The sequence below is a fragment of the Lagenorhynchus albirostris genome, chromosome 20 (assembly GCF_949774975.1).
Source record: "Lagenorhynchus albirostris chromosome 20, mLagAlb1.1, whole genome shotgun sequence".
Lineage (NCBI taxonomy): Eukaryota > Metazoa > Chordata > Mammalia > Artiodactyla > Delphinidae > Lagenorhynchus > Lagenorhynchus albirostris.
In genome coordinates, this window is record NC_083114.1 from 45,323,349 (window position 1) to 45,342,048 (window position 18,700).

General features: G+C 52.8%; 1 protein-coding gene across 1 annotated transcript; it reads left to right on the forward strand.

Moving 5' to 3' along the window:
- The first annotated feature begins 4,075 nt into the window (after nt 1–4,075).
- LOC132511931 (angiotensin-converting enzyme-like protein Ace3) lies at nt 4,076–17,740 on the forward strand. Its single transcript, XM_060135745.1, is given in 19 exon segments — nt 4,076–4,175; nt 4,274–4,410; nt 4,992–5,027; nt 5,029–5,151; nt 5,379–5,463; nt 5,653–5,786; nt 6,563–6,699; nt 6,750–6,832; nt 6,964–7,011; nt 7,014–7,060; nt 7,139–7,311; nt 7,584–7,807; nt 7,932–8,076; nt 10,476–10,574; nt 10,968–11,090; nt 14,824–15,008; nt 15,524–15,686; nt 15,725–15,935; nt 17,562–17,740. Coding segments are annotated over 18 exon segments (2,238 nt in total). The 3' UTR covers nt 15,921–15,935; nt 17,562–17,740.
- The last annotated feature ends 960 nt before the right edge of the window (nt 17,741–18,700 follow it).

An 18,700-nucleotide genomic window follows, 5' to 3' on the forward strand; every position in this document is an offset into this window, starting at 1 on the left:
CCACGTCGCCTGCTTTGGCAGGCGGATTCTTAACCACTGCACCACCAGGGAAGTCCCATTAACCATATTTAAGTGTACAGTTAAAAATGGCATTGAGTATATTCAATTGTTGTGCAACCATCACCACATCTGTTCAAGTCTCTGACTTCTTTTGAGTATACACCCCAAATTGAAATTCCTGGATCATATGGTAATTCTACGCTGTTTTCCACAGTGCCTGAGCCATTTTATAGTCCCACCAGCAGTGCACGAGGGTTCCAGTTTCTGTACGTGTTGGCCATCACTTGATGTTTTCTGGGTTTTTTTGTTTGTTTCTTTGTAATATCCATCCTAGTGGTATCTCATGGTTTTGATTTGTGTTTCCCTAATGATTAGTGATATTGAGAATCTTTTCAAGTGCTTATTATCCATTTATATATCATCTTTAGAGAGATGTCCATTCAAGTCCTTTGCCCATGTTTGAACTGGGTTGTTTGTTTGTTCACTGCTGAATTTGGGGAGCTCTTCATATATTCTGGATATTAATCACTTATCAGGTCTATGATTCGCAAATATTTTCTCCAGTTCTGTAGCTTGCCTTTTTACTCTGTTGTTAGTGTCCTTTGATGTGCAAAAACTCTTAACTTTAATGAGGTCCAACTTGTCTGTTTTTTTCTTTTGTTGCCTGAGCTTTTGGTATCATATCCAAGAAATCATTGCCAAATCCAATGTCATGGAGTTTTCCCCTGTGATTTCTTCAAAGAGTTTTATAGTCTTAGTTCTTATGTTTAGGTCTGTAATCCATTTTGAGTTAATTTTTGTAGATGGTGTAAAACCCAGATTTTAAGTCCCTTTCAGATTGCTCTAACACCTGCCCTTCCTCAGGTCTAATCCATGCCTGTGTCTGTAGTTTAGCACAGACTCTGGAGTCAAACTATGTGGATTTGAGTCCCACCTTCACTATTTGCTAGCTATGTAACTATGAGCAAGTTTCTCAACCTCTTTGTGCCCATTTTCCTTGTCTGTAAACTGGGGGAGTTGATCACAGTACCTACCTCATGGGTTTGTTGGGAGGATTCATGTCCTGAAAGCCCTCAAAGGGTCCCTCGCCCCTGGGAAATGCTCAGTGAGGGCTGGTAATCATTATTAACACCGACTACATTGGACTTCCTCTTTCACATGGAAATCTTGACCTATGAGCCATCTTCAGTGGGACAGCCTTCTGCAGGGGGACCCTTCCCATGCAACACCAGGTTGTGAAGATGTCCTCTGGGTCGGTTTCATGGTTGCTTCTTGCAGGGCTCCCTTAGAAAAGAAGCCATCTGCTGGCTCCCTTGATGTAGGCAGTACTTCCACTATGACTGGCTATCCCCAGGCAGGCACCAATGCTGCAGCCCTTTGGGCATGGATGAACTTTGATTTACCACATGGGCCCCCACTCACTGCTGCATGAGCCCTCCTTGTCTCCCAGGCATCTGAAGAGTCCCTTTTCTTGCTTTCCATCTCAGCTCTGTATTTTGCATTTTTAAAAATACTATGTTTTGGGCTTCCCTGGTGGCGCAGTGGTTGAGAGTCTGCCTGCCAATGCAGGAGACACGGGTTCGTGCCCCAGTCTGGGAAGATCCCACATGCCGCAGAGCGGCTGGGCCCATGAGCCATGGCCACTGAGCCTGTGCGTCTGGAGCCTGCGCTCCTCAACGGGAGAGGCCACATCAGTGAGAGGCCCGTGTACCGCAAAAAAAAAAAAAAAAAAAAAAAAAATACTATGTTTTGACCCCAAATAGACAAAACAATCTTGAGAAAGAAGAACAAAGCTGGAGGCATCACACTTCCAGATTTCAAACTTTATTACAAAGCTATAGTAATCAGAACGTTATGGTATTGTCATAAAAACAGACATGTAAAAAAAAAAAAGACACGTAGATCAGTAGAACAGAATAGAGAGCCCAGAAATAAACCCATGCTTATATGGTCAATATATTTATGATAAAAGTCAAGAATATACAATGGGGAAAGGATAATGTCTTCAATAAATGGTGTTGGGAAAGCTGGACAGCCAGATGCAAAAGAATGAAACTGGACCCTTATCTTACACCATAGACAAAAATTAACTCAAAATGGATTAAAGACTTGAATGTAAAGCCTGAAACCATAAAACTCCTAGAAGAAAATATAGGAGGTAAGCTCCTAGATATCAGTCTTGGTAATGAATTTTTTTGGATTTGACACCAAAAGCAAAGGCAACAAAAGCAGAAATCAACAAGTGGGTCTACATCAAACTAGAAAGCTCATGCACAGCAAAAGAATCCATCAACAAAATGAAAAGGCAACCCCCAGACTTGCAGAAAATATTTGCAAATCATATATCTGATAAGGGGTTAAATATTCAACATATATAAAGAACGAATACAGCTCAATAACAACAACAAAAACAATTTGATTAAAAAGTGGGCAAAGGGGCTTCCCTGGTGGCGCAGTGGTTGAGAGTCCGCCTGCCGATGCAGGGGACACGGGTTCGTGCCCCGGTCCGGGAAGATCCCACATGACGCGGAGCGGCTGGGCCCGTGAGCCATGGCCGCTGAGCCTGCGTGTCCGGAGCCTGTGCTCCGCAACGGGAGAGGCCACAACAGTGAGAGGCCCGCGTACCGCAAAAAAAAAAAGTGGGCAAGGATCTGAATAGACTTTTTTTTCCAAAGAAGACATATGGATGGCCAAAAGTACATGAAAATGTGCACAACATCACTAATCATCACTAATCATGAAAATGCAAATCAAAACCACAGTGAGATATCACCTCACACCTCTGAGAATGGCTGTTATCAAAAAGCCAAGAAATGTGTGGGCAAGGATATGAAGGAAAAGAAACCTTGTGCACTGTTGGTGGGAGTGTAAATTGGTGCAGCCACTTGGAAAACAGTATGGAGGTTCCTCAAAAAATTAAAAACAGAATTGCCGTATGATATAGCAGTTCCACTTCGGGTATGTATCCAAAGGAAATGAAACCAGTATCTTGACATCTGTACCCCCATGTTCATTGCAGCATTATTTACAATAGCCAAGATACGGAAACAACCTTAGTGTCCATTGATGGACACTGAAAATATAATACACACACATACACACACACCCACACACACAAGAATACTATTTAGCCATGTAAGAGAAGGCAACAACATGAATGGAACTTCAGAGCATTATGCTAAGTGAAAGAGGTCAGACAAAGACAAATACTGTATGATCTCACTTATATGAGGAATCTAAAAAACAAAAAAACACCCCAAAACAAAACAAAACTGAACTGAACTTATAGATTGGTGATTGCCAGAGGCAAGGGTGGGAGGGTGGGTGAAACGGGTGAAGGCAGTCAAAAAGTGTAAACTTCTAGTTACAAGATAAGTCCTGAGGATGTAATGTATAGCATGATGACAATAGTTAACAACAACCAAAAAGTACTATTTTTATCATAGTAGATGGTCCTCTACCTTCCGTGCCTCCTCCTGACAGCAAACTCATAGTATCGGGCTCTCCCTGGGGAAGCAGGTGTAAGAACAGGGAAAGGGAGGAAGGGTCCTGCACAGCCCTGGGATGGTCATACATCCCACAAGAGAGAAAAAGGCCAAAAATATGAACATAGGAGGTCAAGTCAGAAGAACACGGAGAGACAACTGTGCTTCCAGAGTCCAGAGACCCGGAGACGTCATTTCCTTCCATCCATCCATCCTCCCACCCACCTGCTCAGAGGTAATCTCAGCCTGTGGAGGGAGGAGACGCATCAATCCCTGGTCATGGCCAAGGGTGGCTCCAGTGCCAGGGAGAAGTGACCGAGTAGAGTGAGACGAGCTCTGGTGTAGAAGTCAGGAGCCCTGGTTCTCCTCTTGGCTCTGCCACTGACTAGATGTGTGAATCAGGTTGTATGGCTAGACCATTCTGGACCTCAGTCTCCTCACCTGTAAAATGGGGACAGTTGGACCAGAAGGTAGATGGGGGCTTTCCAGTTCTGACGTTCAATGGCTGACCCTTTGGCCCCTGATGTTACAATATGGAGCTTGATCGTGATTGGCCCATAGCCTCACCCAGCTCTGCTGTTCTCCTGGCCATGGGAACAAGATGGACTTGCCCTGGACCTTCCCTACTTGTGCTCTTCTATTATGGGCAGCTCTTGCCATGGCTCAGGACTGAGGCTGATCAGAACTCAGGTAGCGCTGGGACCTGAAGGAGCATGGGATCAAACAAGGGCACCAGGCAGGGGCAGACGCCTCCCAGGGCAGCATTATACCCGTCTCCTTCTCCGCAGACAAGCTCTACAATGAGGCCGTGGCAAAGGCCTTCCTGCAGTTTTATGAGCGTACAGCCCAAGTTGTGTGGAACCAGTTCATGGAGGCCACCTGGAACTATGTCACCAACATCACCAAGAAGAACCGCGGGGAGATGGTGTGGTACCACTTCCACCCCAGCCCCTTCTCCCCTTGCTCTTCTCAGGGGTCTCGGTGGGGGGATGGGGGGAACCACACTTTTTTGCCCCCTTTCCAGAGCTAGAGGAAAAAGGGAAGCCCCAAAGTACATGTCAAAACAGACTGTAAGCTCCAGGCCTCTTGGTAGCCCTAAAGATCTCTAAGTAAGAGTCTGTTGTTTCTTTCCCCTTGTAGATATCCCCTGCTTGCTTTTAAGGACCAGGCTCCCTCCTTTCTCCCTCTTAGCAAATTTTTAATGATTCCAAACCCTTAAAGTGGGCTTTGGGGTACTTCCCTGGCAGTCCAGTGGTTAGGACTTCACCTTCCAATGCAGGGGGTGCGGGTTCAATCCCTGGTCGGGGAGCTATGATCCCACATGCCTAGCGGCCAGAACCAAAACAGAGCAATATTGTAACAAATTCAATGAAGACTTTAAAAATGGTCCACATCAAAAAAAAATCTTTAAAAAAAAAAGTGGGGTTTGGGAGGAGGTTGGGGGGCTGTGAGACCCTGACACTCTCCCTCAGCCTCACATGACAAACACAGTGACCCTCCTTCCAGCTGGACAAGGACGTGGAGCGGTCCCAGCACACGCTGTGCTCTTGGCACGCGGGCCCTCCTGTTTAAGATCGCCAGCTTCCAGGACCCAGCCGTGAAGCGCATGTTGAGTAAGCTGCAGAACTTGGACAGGGCGGTCCTGCCCAAGGAGGAGCTCCGGGAGGTGAGGACAGGCCCCCAGGTCTCCCGGGTGGGTGGGCTGCCTGACGGGGAGCCGCCGGGGGCAGGAGGGAGGTTGGCAGGCAGGGCCAGAGCTTCCTCTGGAGGAGGAGGGAAGCAGAGGCTGGCGGGAAGATGCCTTGGCCGGGCCTGCCTCTCCAGGCTGGTGGGGCTTGTACCGGGGTGGGCCCACAGGTACCGGCCTGCCCTGGGTGACACCCGTCCCCCCAGTACAACCAGATTGTGGTCCACATGGAGACCACAGACAGCATGGCCCAGGTGTGCCTGAACGAGGGGCCCTGCCTGCCCCTGGAGCCTGAGGAGCACCCGAGCCCACCCCTCCCAGCCCCAGAGTCTCAGCACCAGCCCCTTCCAGGAGCCTCTAGACTCCCACCCTGGTCCCAGCTGCCCTGTTGGGGGGGGCGGGGAGAGTGGGTGCCTGGGGCAGGTGAGGGCAGAAGGCCACCAGCCGGAGTGGGGTCCCACCTTGGCTCCTTTTCCGGCACAGACCTCCAAGAAGTCACGGCCTCCTCCCGGGACCAGAGGGAGCTGCTGTGGGCCTGGCAGGGCTGGCGGGATGCTGTGGGTCACCAGCTCCGCAGCACCTTCGAGCGCTACCTGCAGCTGCGAAGCTCAACGGTGAGGCCCCTCCCCCGCCCCACACCTACCAGTCAGCCCAGGCAGGGGCCGACCAGGTACTGCGTGGGGCTCAGGGCAATGCTGGGAAGGGCGAAGCAGAGTCTGCAGAGGGGAAGGGTGGTGGTAGGACCTGGAGATGGGAACCCTGAGCCCTGCCACTGGGGAGGGCAAGGTGGCTCACTCATTGTGTGGTTCCACGAACGGGGATGGGGCACTTACTGTGTGCTGGTGCTGGGGAGGTTCTGAGGATGCATAGGTGAAAAGACAAAGAAGGTGCCCACCCTCCTAGGGCTTACAGTTCGCTGGGGGACAGACGCACATCTCCAGTTGTTGCCAGCCGGGATGAATGCTGAGCAGGAAGGGGCTGCAGAGAGAGAATAGGGGAGCCCTGCTTCAGCTAGGTGGTCAGGGAAAGCCTTGCTGACGTTTATCCAAGGCCTGAAAGATGGAACGAGCCAGGCAGCAAGAAGAAAAGAGCATCCTGAAGTCCTTGGGAGGAGCTAAAGGAAGGCGGACTGGATGGGTAGGGCTTGAGGTGGGTGAAGAGCGGAACAGGGCTTTACCCAGGTCCTATCCAACCAGGCAAGGGGAAGAGCACACAGTATGTACTTTGCTAAGTGCCTTTCCACCCTGATCTCATCTAATACGGACAGTGGCTTTGGGAGGTGTTTTTCCTGTTTGGCAAATGAAGACCCCTAAGGATCTAGGAGGTCAAGTGGCTTCCCTAGAAGGTGCTTGGGTCTCCTGCCAGCCAGGCCAGGCTGAAGGGTGGTGAGCGCCTCTGAGCCCCCTCCCCTTTCCTGGGTTACAAAGACATGGGGGCCTTATGGCGGTCCACGTACAAGTCCGACACACTGGAAGAAGACCTGGAGCAGCTCTTCCAGGAGCTGCAGCCGCTCTACGTGAACCTGCACGCCTGCGTGCGCCTGCGTGCGCCTGCGTGCGCCTGCGTGCGCCTGCGTGCGCCTGCGTGCGCCGGGCCCTGTATCGCTTCTACGGGCCCGAGCTCATCGATCCGAGGGAGCCCATCCCAGCCCACGTTCTGGGTAAAACCCCAGCTGGCGGCAGAGGCAGGGCGGGCGGAGTGGGCCTCCAAGCAGGCAGGCGAGCAGGCAGGCGCTCAGGCGGGGGAGAGCCGGTCTCCTGCCTCCTCTCAGCCCTCCCCCTCCCCTTCCAGGCAACATGTGGGCTCAGTCCTGGGTCAGCGTCTTAGACCTGGTCCTGCCCTTCCGGAGAAGCACCCCGAGGACATCACGAAGATCACGTGAGGCCAGGTCAGCGCTCGGCCTCGGTCTGCCCCTGCCCACTCCGCAGCCCTGAGTGGGGCCCCACGCACTTCCTCTTCCTCACAGCAGTGGAAGTCTGAGAAAATGTTCCAAGAGGCTGAAAAATTCGTCACCTCCCTGGGGCTGCTTTCCACCCCTCCTGAGTTCTGGAAAAATGCCATGATGGAAAGGCCAACGGACGGGCGGGAGGTGGAGTGCCACGCATCCGCCTGGGACGTCTACGAGGGGAAGGACTTCAGGTGCTCAGCCTATGGCCAGCATCACCCCCTGCCTCTGCTTCTTCCGCTCTCCACCTGTCTGCCTGGCTCAGGAGGGCAGCGGGGGCGGGGGGTGGGCCAGGTGGGTGAGAGCAAAGGGCTTGGCCGCTGCTTGGATGTGAGGCCTGGAGTAACAGCATAAGGCCCTGCTGGTCTCTGGCTCGACCACCCCCGTCCCTTAACAGAGCCTGAATGGAGAAATTTCTCCTCCCAGGGCATCCCCATGCTCCTTGACCCCTGCCCTTTAACCCTAGGATAAAGAAGTGCACTGAAGTGACCATAGAAGATCTGCTCTCCATCTTCCACCAGATGGGCTATATCCAGTACTTCTTGCAGTACAAGAACCTCTCTGTGATCTTCCACACAGGCGCCAACCCAGCCTTTGAAGAGGCCGTGGGGTCGGTGATCACCCTCTCGGCCTCCTCCCATAAGCACCTGCTCAACAGAGCCCTGCTCAGCCACCAGCACCAGGATGAAGGTGATGGGGACCAAGGGGATCATAGGAGGCCAGTCTGGGCCTGGGGCTGCAGCTGGGGCTCTCCAGGCAAAGCTGAGGGGAGGGGGAACTGGGAGCAGCCTCCTAACGGCCCCACTTTCCCCAGAAGAGGAGGTCAGTTTCCTGATGAACGTTGCCCTGGAGAAGATCGCCTTCATCCCCTTCGCCTACCTGGTGGACCTGTTTCACTGGAAGGTCTTTGACGGCACCATCGAGAAGGCCGTGTACAACCAGGAGTGGTGGAACCTCAGGTGGGGAGGACCGCTGATCGGGCCCACTGCCCAGGCCCAGCGCTGCTGTGGGCTTTCCCAGGACTTTCAGGGCAGCCTCAAGGGTACCACCTGCTACTAAAGAGCGCTGTTGCCTCTCCTGTGAGGGCAGAGCTGGGAGTGAGATGCTGCTGACCTGGGGCCATGGGGAAGCCCTGGGGTGGCGTTGGCTGTTTGCTGTCACCGGACAAAAGCGTTCCTGCTGAAGTGGGTGGGGCCCGAGCGTGCAGTCATGGGGGATCATGTCGAGTGCAGCACCAGCTGAGCAGTCCCCTTAGCCTCTCTGGGGATCCTGGGAGCCCGGGAAGCTCGCACATTCATTGCGCCTGGGTTCCTCCAAGAACAGGACACTGCCTGCCGGTCAGGCCTTCCTGCTCCCCCCCTCCCTTTCTGTGCCCACCAGTGGGACCAGCAGAAGGGGTGTTTGGGGGGCTGAGATCCTTCCCTCCTGTGGAAAGAGTCCTCATGGGACAGGGGCAGGCCCAGTGCCCCCTTTCCTGCTACCTGGACACGCACACACACCTGCCTCTGACTTAGCATCCCCAGACCTGTCTGCGGGCAACAGAAGGAGCACCACCAGCAGTCGGGCAGCATCAGTCTTGAGTGAGGGGCACACCTGTGTCCATCCCATCACTGACCCCTGGCTGTTTGCTTGGGTAATAACTGCCCATGACTATGGCTCCTCCATCTTCACTAGGCCTCAGACTGACCAGCTCAAGTCTGCTTGTGACAGACGACCCTGATGGGCCTGCTAGCTCTGCACCAGGCCCTTACATTGGCCATTCACAGAAGAAGGTGTGACCACCCTGCGGTCACACCGCCATCCAGGGATGGCAGAGCTGGGCGCCCCTCCCTTTGTCCTCTCACCCTCACACCCCTGCCCTGAATACAGGGCCAGGCCTCACTGGAGGGACTGGCGGAGTCTTGACTTCGTGCCCCCTCCGAGGGCACCCCCACCAGCCATCTGAAGTGCCTGCCCAGGACCTTTTCCTTCCTCTCCCGGCCATGCCCACCACCACCTGAGTGATGGAAACCTGGGGTTGAGGGAGAGGGACGGCAACTCCCTGGTCCTTGAACAAAAACCTGTCAATGAGAGAGGAACTTCCCTCAGAGGATAGTTCAAGGCTCCAGTGGGCCAACAGTGAAACGGTGAGCTTGTTCACAGACTTTGTCTCATCCCAAAGATGGGTCATTTTATCCCCATTTCACAGACAACATTTTACAACAAGGCTCAGTGACAATAACTTTCCCATAGTCACACAGCTCAGAGGGGCAAAACCAGACCTGAACATGAACGTCATTAGGATCTGCCCATGACTGTTCTGTGTCCTGCTACCAATTCCCTGATCCCTAAGCCTCGGTTTTCTTCATCTGTAGAATGGGAATAGGAGTAGTACTATACCACAGGGATGTCACTCTCTTTTCTTCTTGGTACTTCTTTTTTTTTTTTTTTTTTATTGGAGTATAGTTGACTTAAATGTTGTGTTAGTTCCAGATGGACAGCACAGTGAATCAGTTATACATATACATATATCCACTGTTTTTTTTTTTTAAGATTCTTTTCCATATAGGCCATTACAGAGTATTGAGTAGAGTTCTCTGTGCTATACAGCAGGTTCTCAGAAGTTATCTATCTTATATATAGTACTGTGTATATGTCAGTCCCAATCTCCCAATTTATCCCACCCCGTTATCCCCTGGTATCCTCTTGGCACTTTTTTTTTTTTTAAATATTTATTTATTTTTGGCTGTGTTGGGTCTTGATTTCTGTGAGAGGGCTTTCTCTAGTTGCGGCAAGTGGGGGCCACTCTTCATCGTGGTGCGCGGGCCTCTCACTATCGCAGCCTCTCTTATTGCGGAGCACAGGCTCCAGACGTGCAGGCTCGGTAGTTGTGGCTCACGGGCCTAGTTGCTCCGCGGCATGTGGGATCTTCCCAGACCAGGGCTTGAACCCGTGTCCCCTGCATTGGCAGGCAGACTCTCAACCACTGCGCCACCAGGGAAGCCCCGGCACTTTTTATCAGATGAAACGACCTTGTTGGTTGGTCTACAACCGTCCCCCATCATTAGGATGAAAGCAGTGACCTTGCCTAGCTTATTCCCTCCTGTGCCCCCAGAACCAGGACAATGTTGAGTGAGTCTGTGTGAAGAGCTTGGCACGGTTCCTGCAGAGAGGAAGTGCTCAGTGTTCACTATTGTTATTTGATTCTGATTCCCAATCCCGTGTGTTTTCAACTCATTTATTTAATCAGTAAAAATGCATTAAGTGTCTTCTGCATGCCAAGTCGCTTTGATAGCTGTGCAAATGTTTCAAAAGGAAAAGGCTCTGGGAACCCTACCGGATGGCACTATCAAGCCCCCAGTTTGCCCCCCGCCCCCAGGTTGAAGTCCCAGGGCCTGTGCCCCACTGTCTCTCGGACAGAGGATGACTTTGATCCGGGCGCCAAGTTCCACATCTCTGCCAGCTTGCCCTACATTCGGTAAAGGTCGGCCCTGCCAGCAGAACCGGCTCTTCGAGTTGGGAGTCGGGGGCATAGGACCCAGGCTGAGGATTTCCAGGAAGGCAGCAGATCCAAACGTCCCCCTGCACCCTCCCCACCTCCTCCCATCAGACGGCACAGCCTTCTGAGGGCCATGCCCTGAACCCACTGGGCTTTTACGTCAGCTCCCGCGTGGAGGGCAGAGCTGATGGGAAAGCGTGTCTCATGTCCCTGAGAGGAGGGAAGGAACGAGGGAGGCCAGCATAGGTTTGATTCAGAAGGCTAGGAAGGAGAGCCCTTGCAGTGCTCCAGGGCCAGCCTACCCCACTGTGACTGCGGATCCAGGCCCACCTCTGCCACCCCTCCCTAGCCAGCCTCGCCTTCTCTCCCCAGGTACTTCCTCAGCCTCGTGCTCCAGTTCCAGTTCCATGAAGCACTCTGCAAGGCCTCAGGCCACGTGGGGCCCCTGCACTGATGCGACTTCTATAACTCCTAGCTGGCTGGGAAGCTCCTGGAGTGAGTGCCTTCCTCCCTCCCCTGTCCTTGGCTCCCCTTCCCCACCTTGCAGGAAGCCTGCCCCAGGGCCCCTCTTCTCACCTGGCCACCCTAGGCCCCCTGAGCAGAGCTTGTGTTCTAGTGGAAGTTCTTCCTTCTGTCAGACTGCAGTCTCTCCTATGTTAATCAAAGCTCATTTCCTCTTGTGTAGCCCCTTGTGGTCAGAGAGACTGTTTAGCCCCTCCTGCTAACACACACACACACACACACACACACACACACACACACACACTCACTCACTCACTCACTCCCTCCCTCACTCACATAGCCAATAAGCCAAACTGTCCCAGATCAGAACCCAGTGTTGGAGTCCTGCCTCTGCCTCCATCTTCCATCTGAATCCCCTTATTCTTTCCTGGCAAGTCGCTTGCCTAGCCTCTCAGCAGCATTTGATAAGGTGCACTCTGCTTTTTCCACCTTTTCTTGGAAGCATCTGAACCCAGTTCCCAGGCCGATCCAGGTGGCTTTCACACCAGCCTCTTGGCACACTCTGATCAGCTGTGGTCTACTTTGACCCCCTACCCGCAGTCTTTTTTCCTGCACTTGGTATCTAGCCCATCCTTTCCATCCCTGCCTCTGTGGCACTGCTTTCTGGTCCTGAAGCAAACCTGGAGTGGGGCGAGAGGCTGACCTGATGGTGGGAAGCATTTACTGCTACAGGCTGGGCTCTCTAACAAGCGCTCTTACAGTGTTTCACGTTAGCAGCTCATAACTTTGCAAAATGGATATTATTATCCACATTTCGTAAATGATGAAACCAAAGCTAAGAGAGGTAATGTGATCCCCTAGTGCACATCGCTCAACTAGGAAGTGGCAGAGTCATGCTTTGAGGCCCAAACTGACTCCAGAACACAATATCTTTCACCCTGTTGCTTCCATAAGTTAAACGATACTGGTCTGGTGAAGTTGACCTAGTCCACTGGTCCTAAGATCAGCGCTCCAACCACTGAGACATGAGGCCCACCCAGTGACATGGTCTTTTCCCCATTGAGTTTCAACCGATTTCAGTAGGTCCATTACCCTAACATGTCAAGGTCATGTTGAGGTTTTTTTTGGGTTTTTTTGTTTTTTTTTTTTGCGGTGGTGCGTGGGCCTCTCAATGTTGTGGCGTCTCCCGTTGTGGAGCACAGGCTGCGGACGCGCAGGCTCAGCGGCCATGGCTCACGGGCCCAGCCGCTCCGCGGCATGTGGGATCTTCCTGGACCAGGGCACGAACCTGCATTCCCTGCATCGGCAGGCGGACTCTCAACCACTGCGCCACCAGGGAAGCCCCAAAGCCTCTTTTTAGTATCCTAATAATTACCCACAATAATTTAGTATCCTTTGCAAATTTAATGAGCACATTTGTGATTCCACCATGCCATTCATCAGTAACCACAAGGCCAGATGGAGTTGCAGGACTGGTCCCTGCCTTTGCTTGCAGGAGGGCTACACCTTGCATGCCTTCTTGTCTGCCTAGTCTATTTGCTTTTCTATCTTTTCGTACTACAGCAGTTTATTCTAGTTGACTGCCCAGGTTTGAGCTTCTCTGAATGTGTGAAACATAAGAGGCCTCTCTGCTTCCTGCATTCATGTCTCTGGCTGCCTATCATTTATTCATTCAGCAAACATTTACTCGTGCACGTGCCAACCAGCCTGCCCTGCGTCCAGCAGGGGGCAATGGGCCACAGGATAAATCAATAACCGTAATCCAAGAAAGGAGATGGTGCAGTAAGAAAGGGCTTTGATGAACATGTAAAGAGAGTGAGGAGGTCATGCCAGGGGATCAAAGAGGGATCTCTGACCCCCAACGCAGGAGTAGAAAAAATAGCAGACATCCATTTTCTATACATCAACTCACTTTTGTTTTGTGGTGTTTTCTTGTTTTGGCCGCACCGCGTGGCATGTGGGATCTTAGTTCCCCGACCAGGAATCGAACCCGCACCCCCTGCAGTGGAAGCCTGGAGTCTTAACCATTGGACCGTCAGGGAATTCCCAACATCAACTCACTTTTGACTCTGAGCCTTCATCCCGCTTGGTCGCTGGGACTTTTGAGCTCAGTCATTCTCATCACTTCCCACCCCCACTCCACACAGGGCACACAGGGCTCCCAGGGTGTGACTTGACACCAAGCATGTAGAAGCCTTGCCGGTCGTCACTAGGCATATTGTGGAGGGATGGGGCAGGCACGTGCTTGCAGGGGAGAAGGGGAGGGGCAAGATCCTTGGCTGCTCTTTTGCCTAACACAGCTTAAAACTTGATTTTGCTATTTTTGACTCATCTTCCTAAATGTGATTGCCGTGGGACAGCCTCTGGGTTGGTTCTCCTGGGAAGAGAGGGTCAAAGTGGACTTGGTCCAAATTCCCAAAGTCCCCTGCCTCACCCAGCCAGCCATGAGGACCTGACCCTGTCCATGGGGCCCGTTGCTGCCACGTTGGAGTTGAGGGCTCCAGGCAGTGCCCAGTTGTCACCCTTGCAAGTCTCATGTGCTGCCCACATCAAACCTCTTGTCCCGCCCAGCCTGAAAGACTATTTCTGAGTAGGCAGACTGTGAGTGGTTGAAACTTTTCCCCCACCAGGTCCTTCCTTTTTCCCAGGACCTGGCATCTGATAAAAATCTTCTAACTTAAAGTTAGTTTTGTTTGTTTTTTTCTTTCTATCTTGATGACTTTTCTCCTCCATTTCTCTAGGCTCATAACTACATTTCCCCCCAGTGGTTTCTTCCAAGGATCCACTGACCTTTAGTTTCCCCACCTCATTCTTTCCTAGCTGTTTATTAAGCGATGTGTATAAGTCTTTGCAAGCAACAAAGCCCTCTGTGCTGCCATTATGTGACTTAATCCTCACCACAGTGAAATGCAAGTATTAATGGAACCCGGCTTTACTGATGAAGAAGCTGAGGCTAAGAGAGGTTAAACTGACTGTCTGTGGTTGTGCGGCCCGTAGCTAGCACTGCTGGATCTGAACCTGGGTCCTGTTAGTCTAGATTCCACACTCTGACTTCTGGGCCTCTCAGCCCCACCTCTCTCCTGGTCGGATCAGGGGAAACAGGTTGAGAAGCATCAACATACGCCTCCTCCTACCTCTGCCTAAGGCTAGACCCCCTGCCACCAAGCACTAGGTGTGCCTTGAGACAGAGCTGACATTTCTGCAGCGCTGCAGGCAGTGCACAGGACACATCCCATGCTTATTATCTCTCTAATCATCCCAAACGCTCCCTGTGAGACCGGAAGAGACTGAAGAGTGACCTCTCTCTACTAACACTGAACACCTCATGGGAAACATGAGGTTTCCCTCTTGACTTTAGGCTTATTTGAGTCCAGGAGAACAATAATCATCACAGTAGTAGTAGTAATAATAATATTAATAATATTAGGCAAACATTTATTGCCTACCTCGTATGCTCCGAGAATTGTGTTTATTTGGCCAACACAGCAACCCTAGGAGATAGGTACTGTTATTTTCTCCATTTTATGGATATGGAAATTGTAGTTCAGAAAGGTTAAGTACTTGCCCAAGGTCCCACAGCTGAGCCACAGAGGACTCAAACACAGGTTGGTGTTATTTCAAAGCTTATGATTTTATCCACTGTGCTGAGCTCTGTTGGAAGAGTCTGGGTATCACAGCCCTAAAGGCGGGGTTGGGCATACGGAGGGGTCCCAGCAGCATCAGCTGACTCCCCCACACAGCCTCACAGCTGTACCCACTCTCCCAGGGATGTCCTAAAGCTGGGCTTGAGCAAGCCCTGGCCAGAGGCCCTGCAGAAGATAACCGGGGAGACCAAGGTGTGTACAAAGGCCCTCATGACCTACTTCAAGCCCCTGCTGAACTGGCTGGTCACCGAGAATGTGCGGCGTGGGGACATCCTGGGCTGGCCAGACTTCAGCTGTTCCTTTGAAGGTTTGGTAATCTGACCCTAATCCCACCACTGTTCTAGCCCCAAGCCCTACCCTAGCCTGCCCTGGGCCAGCCCTTACTGCAACCCAGCCTTCACCCCTAGCCCATCTATGACCTGACTTTCTGCTGTGGAGCCCTGTCTGCACCTGATGCAGCCTCGGCCGGGACCACAGCCCACGCCCCAGCCACTAGCTCGCTCGGATGCTTCCTTGCCCACTCTCCAGCTAGACTGCCGGGCTGGCTTCTGAGCACGGGGTGGGCACCTTGCCTCCCGACCCTTGCACGGAGCCACTGCTGGGTGCCATGTGGTACACAGCCCTATCTGTACCATCCCTTCCTTCTCTTCCTTTTGCTCTCTTTCTCACTCTCCTTCCCAGGCAAGGCCCTCAACTTTGGCTTGGAAGGTGGGTGCCAGAGGCTGAGGGAGAAGGCCCGTGGCAGTCAGATCCTCTCTGATCACCATGAGGTACCCTCCCCAGTTCCACCTGCTTGGCAAGATTCCTATGTCTTTCACAGAGAAAGAGACAGGGAGGCATTCCTGGGTCTGGAGCTGGACCCTGCCCAGGCCAAATCTAGGCAGTGGGTGTTGCTGGCCCTGAGCTTTGTCATGTTACTGGTGGTCCTGTTGCTGGCCTACAGGCTGTACATCCTGGAAAAAAAGCTCACTAGCCCAAGACACCAGTGCGCGGGACACCAGTACTCAGGACACCAGAGCACAGGACACTCAAGTCACCACGCAAAGCCTGCTTTCTAGGCACAGCCATGGAGCCCCACCAAGTTGTCAAAGAACAGTGGCTGCTGCTGGGCCTCTGCCTCATCCTGATGCTGCGCTCAACCGGCCTGACCGTTCGGATTTTCACACAGCACAGCAGGAAGCCCCCGTGGATGAGAGCTGAATGGTGGAGCTGGGACTAGACACCAGTGTGACTGGTGAGGCTGGGGGGCAGGAGGAGGGTGGCCAAGCCAGAGAGGACGTTGGGGAGGTTGAGGAGGGGGCCGCTTGCACACATAGTGCCCTGCTGTAATGGGTGCAGCTGTGGCAGATCTGGGTCCATGCGGAGTTGTAACTGTGTGTGTGTGAACTCGTGTATGTGAGGCCATGTGACTGTGTGATTCCATGTACGCCCTGGGTTCCAGGCCAGCCTCCTTCCCTGGGGGCGCAGGAACCATGGTTTTAGTGACTCAGGGGCTTTGTTCCTCCAAGCCATCCCCCAGCCCCAATTCATGCCCAGAACTTGTTCTTCATAGTCATGCTTTCTTTAGGAGCCCAACTGTGGGGCTGGACAGGGACTGCAGTACCCGAGGAGAATCTGCTCTGGTTAGAAACTGGACACTGCTTCAGTCCCCTTATAAAATGTATTCAAGTAGAGCCAGACACTCCTGTACAAATCATCAGCGCCCAGTTCATGAGCACGAGGCTCTGTATACTGGCCGGCACCTCTTTCTGCTGATCCTCTGGCCTGCCCTGTGTTGGGCTGCATAATCCAGCCCCCAAAAGCTGCTTGTTAGCTGTCTGAGATGCAAGTAGCCTTACAAACTGCCCCATGGCCCTCCCTGCCCCAGTCCAGGCCCTCCCAAATGGAGAGAGTGGGTAGCTGGGCACCAAGAGAAGCTTGATTAATGATTGACTTCTTTAATATTTAAACAAAGCTCATCTCCAGCCACTGCGCTCCATAGATGGCCTGGTTCAACACACACACCTGCTGCCTGGGCTGTTGCCCTGGGGATTGAGCACAGGGCAAACAGCACCTTTCCAGGCTCAGTGGGGGAGGGGAGGATGGGGAGGGAGAGCTTTAGGAGGACATTGGGGAATGAGTACTCCAGGGGCAAACCTAGGAGGAGAGAGGGAAGGCCTCTGCTCCTGCCTCTTCTCACCCTTTCTTTCTTGTGTTGTCTGTCTAACCCAAGGATGCCACACCCAATATATGGGAACTTATTGAGTTTGGACTGAGGCCCCAGGGGCTGCTGGGGAGGCTGAGAATCAATGCCTGTCAGAGATTAGGGAAACCTTGAGGAGAAATAGCATCACAGCCAGTAACCACAGAGGGGAGGCACAGGAGCTCCAGTTGAGCTAGTGGGAAGGTGGCCAAAAGATGGAACTGGCTCTCTCTAGATTAAGGATCTGAGCCCAGAATTCAGGGGTTCAGGGTACAGAAGGACTGTACCCATAGGCTGAGACCTCCATGGGTCCTACCTCTGCCCAGGTTTCAAGAGGTCTTCTTGAGTTCTGGCTGAGCCCAAGCACTTCCTGTTCTGACCGCAGGCTCCACAGGCTCCTCGTTTGATGTCTCTGTCACTGCTCTTGCTTTGCTGTGCTGCAGTGTCCTTATTTGTCCCCATTACTAGCTGTCAGCTCTGTAAGGGCAGGACACTGTGTAACACCTGTAACCGGCACAGGCCATGGCACATAGTGGGGACTTGGAAAATGTTTGAGTAAGTGAATGAATGAGTGTCCCACTGCCCAAATCCCTCCTCAGAGCTCAGCACCCCACACACTGAGCCCATGAGAAACAGCCCCACCTTTCCTCCACAGACAGCTTATCCCCCTACACACAGGGTCAGCCAGGACAACTCTGCCCCCAGCAGGAGGCCACACTTGCAGCCCTCCCATCCCCCAGCCACAGTGGCCAACGAGGCCCCCAGCAGGCATTGTGGCTCTGCGTGGCAAAGGCACATCCGACCCAGGACTCTGAGCCTCTCACCTGGACTCCAGCAAAAATCTCACTGAGCCTCCTTGTCCATCTTCCCTCCCCCACCCGCCATTGTAAAATTTCTTTCACTGGACTATTTCCTTCATGCGTAACTGCTAAACAACTTAGTTGTCCGTCAGTTAAATCTAGATGTTCAAAATGGCATCTGAGGGTCTTTATCATTCCCTTCTTCTCCCACCTGACCTCTCCCACCCCCCCAGCTCAGACCCCTGCACTGATCCCACCATCAGCCTTTGCCTGAAGTGCATGCCCCATTTGAATGCTTGCCCTCCAAGGCTTGGCTTGAAACTGGCCATTGGACCCTCTGCAAAGCTCCAAGCCCACCAAGATGCTCAGTAAACTGTGGTCCCCTTCTCTCCCTCCTCTCCAAGAAGCCTCTTTCAATAAACCTCACCCCATCCCCCTCTGCTTATTCTATTGTATTCATTTTCAACCTGTACTCAGACACTTTAATCAGTGGTCACTTGCTAATAGGTGGTTTTAAATCTGTTCTCTTCCCAAGCAGTGCCTGTATGCTAAGAGCTCAAGAAAGCACCTCATTGCATATTTCTTGTACATCACTCTGCCAGGACCAGGTCCTGGATGGGCTTGCCACTAGGAGTTCTACGTGGGCACTGGGGTTCAGCTGGAGCGCACCTGGTAAGGATGGGCAAGAGGTCTAACCGTACCATTGCTGGAGTCCAGCCCAACAGATCAGGAAAGAGACCTTCAGCAGAAAACCACTTGAGGCCTCTAACACCCCCTTCTGCGCCACCACCCCCCGACCCCCCATGGCCTGAGAGAGACCGCCTGGCAACGTCTAGACTGCCCTCTGGTACCGGGAGCGGGTCTGAGAGGGGCCGAGACCACAGGTCATTGGGACAGAGCAGAAGCTCCTCCAAGAAGTCCTGGAGCGGGACTCCCGCCCAGCTCCGCCCCCTAGGAGTCAGGGCCCCGCCCCTGCCCCGTTGAGTCCCGGAGAAGTTGCCCCCGCCCAGCCGCCGC